At 38.9% G+C, this 1,212-nt stretch overlaps 1 protein-coding gene across 1 annotated transcript in view; it reads left to right on the top strand.

The window, feature by feature from the left end:
* The first annotated feature begins 114 nt into the window (after positions 1–114).
* The window catches only part of CUNH5orf46 (chromosome unknown C5orf46 homolog), a 5,210-nt gene continuing 4,112 nt past the window's right edge, over positions 115–1,212 (top strand). Inside the window, exon 1 of the mRNA XM_019634692.1 lies at positions 115–198. Within this exon, the coding sequence (XP_019490237.1) occupies positions 129–198 (70 nt within the window). The 5' untranslated portion in view covers positions 115–128. The remainder of the gene's footprint in view (positions 199–1,212) is intronic.

Raw genomic sequence — 1,212 nt, forward strand, 5'->3', positions numbered from 1 at the left:
TCTATAGACATCTTGTGCAACCACCTGAATTCCATAGCAGATGATGTCACCTATACATGCCCTATAAATGGGCAAGGCTTCAGGTACACCGGAACGCTTTTTCTGCATCAATACCCCGTGCTACAAACATGGCTGTCTCAGTGCTTCGGATGACAATTATCCTGGGACTGCTTGTCTTAATGCTGACTTGCCATGCTGGTAAGTGTTTCCAACCGCAGCTCATGCAGCGTGCAGAGTTAGCCATGATCTGACTAATGGTGGCGCTGATCCAGAATGTAAAGGAGAGAGAGGGGGAGGGACCTTTGGACACTGGGCTGGGAGACCAGAAGCAAATCTTTTAACAAAAAGTAAGCAGAATTTTTATTCAAATGTGCTTCAGTTACAGCCTCTATCCTCCATGAATGTATGAAGTTTGAAATGATTTCTTTCTTATATATACCCATGTGATATAGTCACACTATTTATTCTATTATAAAATCCCTCAAGAGCCAGTGGTGTGTATTTTTTGATAATTATGACTAATAATGTTTAGAGGTTAAGATTATATACTCTGGAATAAGACTCTTAGGCGTCCACCACTAATCAGAAATGTGTCTTCAGGAATGTAATTTAACCTCTTGGGACTTCACACGTAAAAGAAAAATGTCAATAGTTAACTTTCTCATAAAATTATCATGGAAATTAAACAAAAGAAACAAAACAAATTGGGTAGGTATTGGGTCCATAACAAGCATCTAATAAATATTAACTGTTATTGTTATCATGTATTAATTATCTCATTTGATTCTCATAATAATCCTTTTATGGAAAAATACAGTTTTATAATTTCCCTTTTTGAAGGTTAATAAACCAAGCGTGTAGAGGGAAAGTTACCTGAGCATTAGACACAGGTAGCAGTGGCACACCCGCAACTGAAACCTAAGTCACTCAATTCTTTCCATTGTAACCAGGCATCTGCATTTTCGTGTCTGTTCCAAGCACAGAAAGGACCTCACAGCAGCACGCACAATGCTCATTAATTAATTTATTTTTGGTCTGCAGATGATGGTGAGCTCTTGACTTGTCTCTATTCAGAACGATAGGTCAGAAAACACAGACAGTAGAAACATTGCCCTTTAAACGGTTCCAAATGTAATTGGGCAGAACTCACATGCTTTGCCTACCCACTGTCTGCTGGCACAACACATAGGCACTCCAACAGTATTACCATAG

Source organism: Hipposideros armiger, unplaced genomic scaffold, assembly GCF_001890085.2.
Source record: "Hipposideros armiger isolate ML-2016 unplaced genomic scaffold, ASM189008v1 scaffold_1826, whole genome shotgun sequence".
Classification (NCBI taxonomy): Eukaryota; Metazoa; Chordata; class Mammalia; order Chiroptera; family Hipposideridae; genus Hipposideros; species Hipposideros armiger.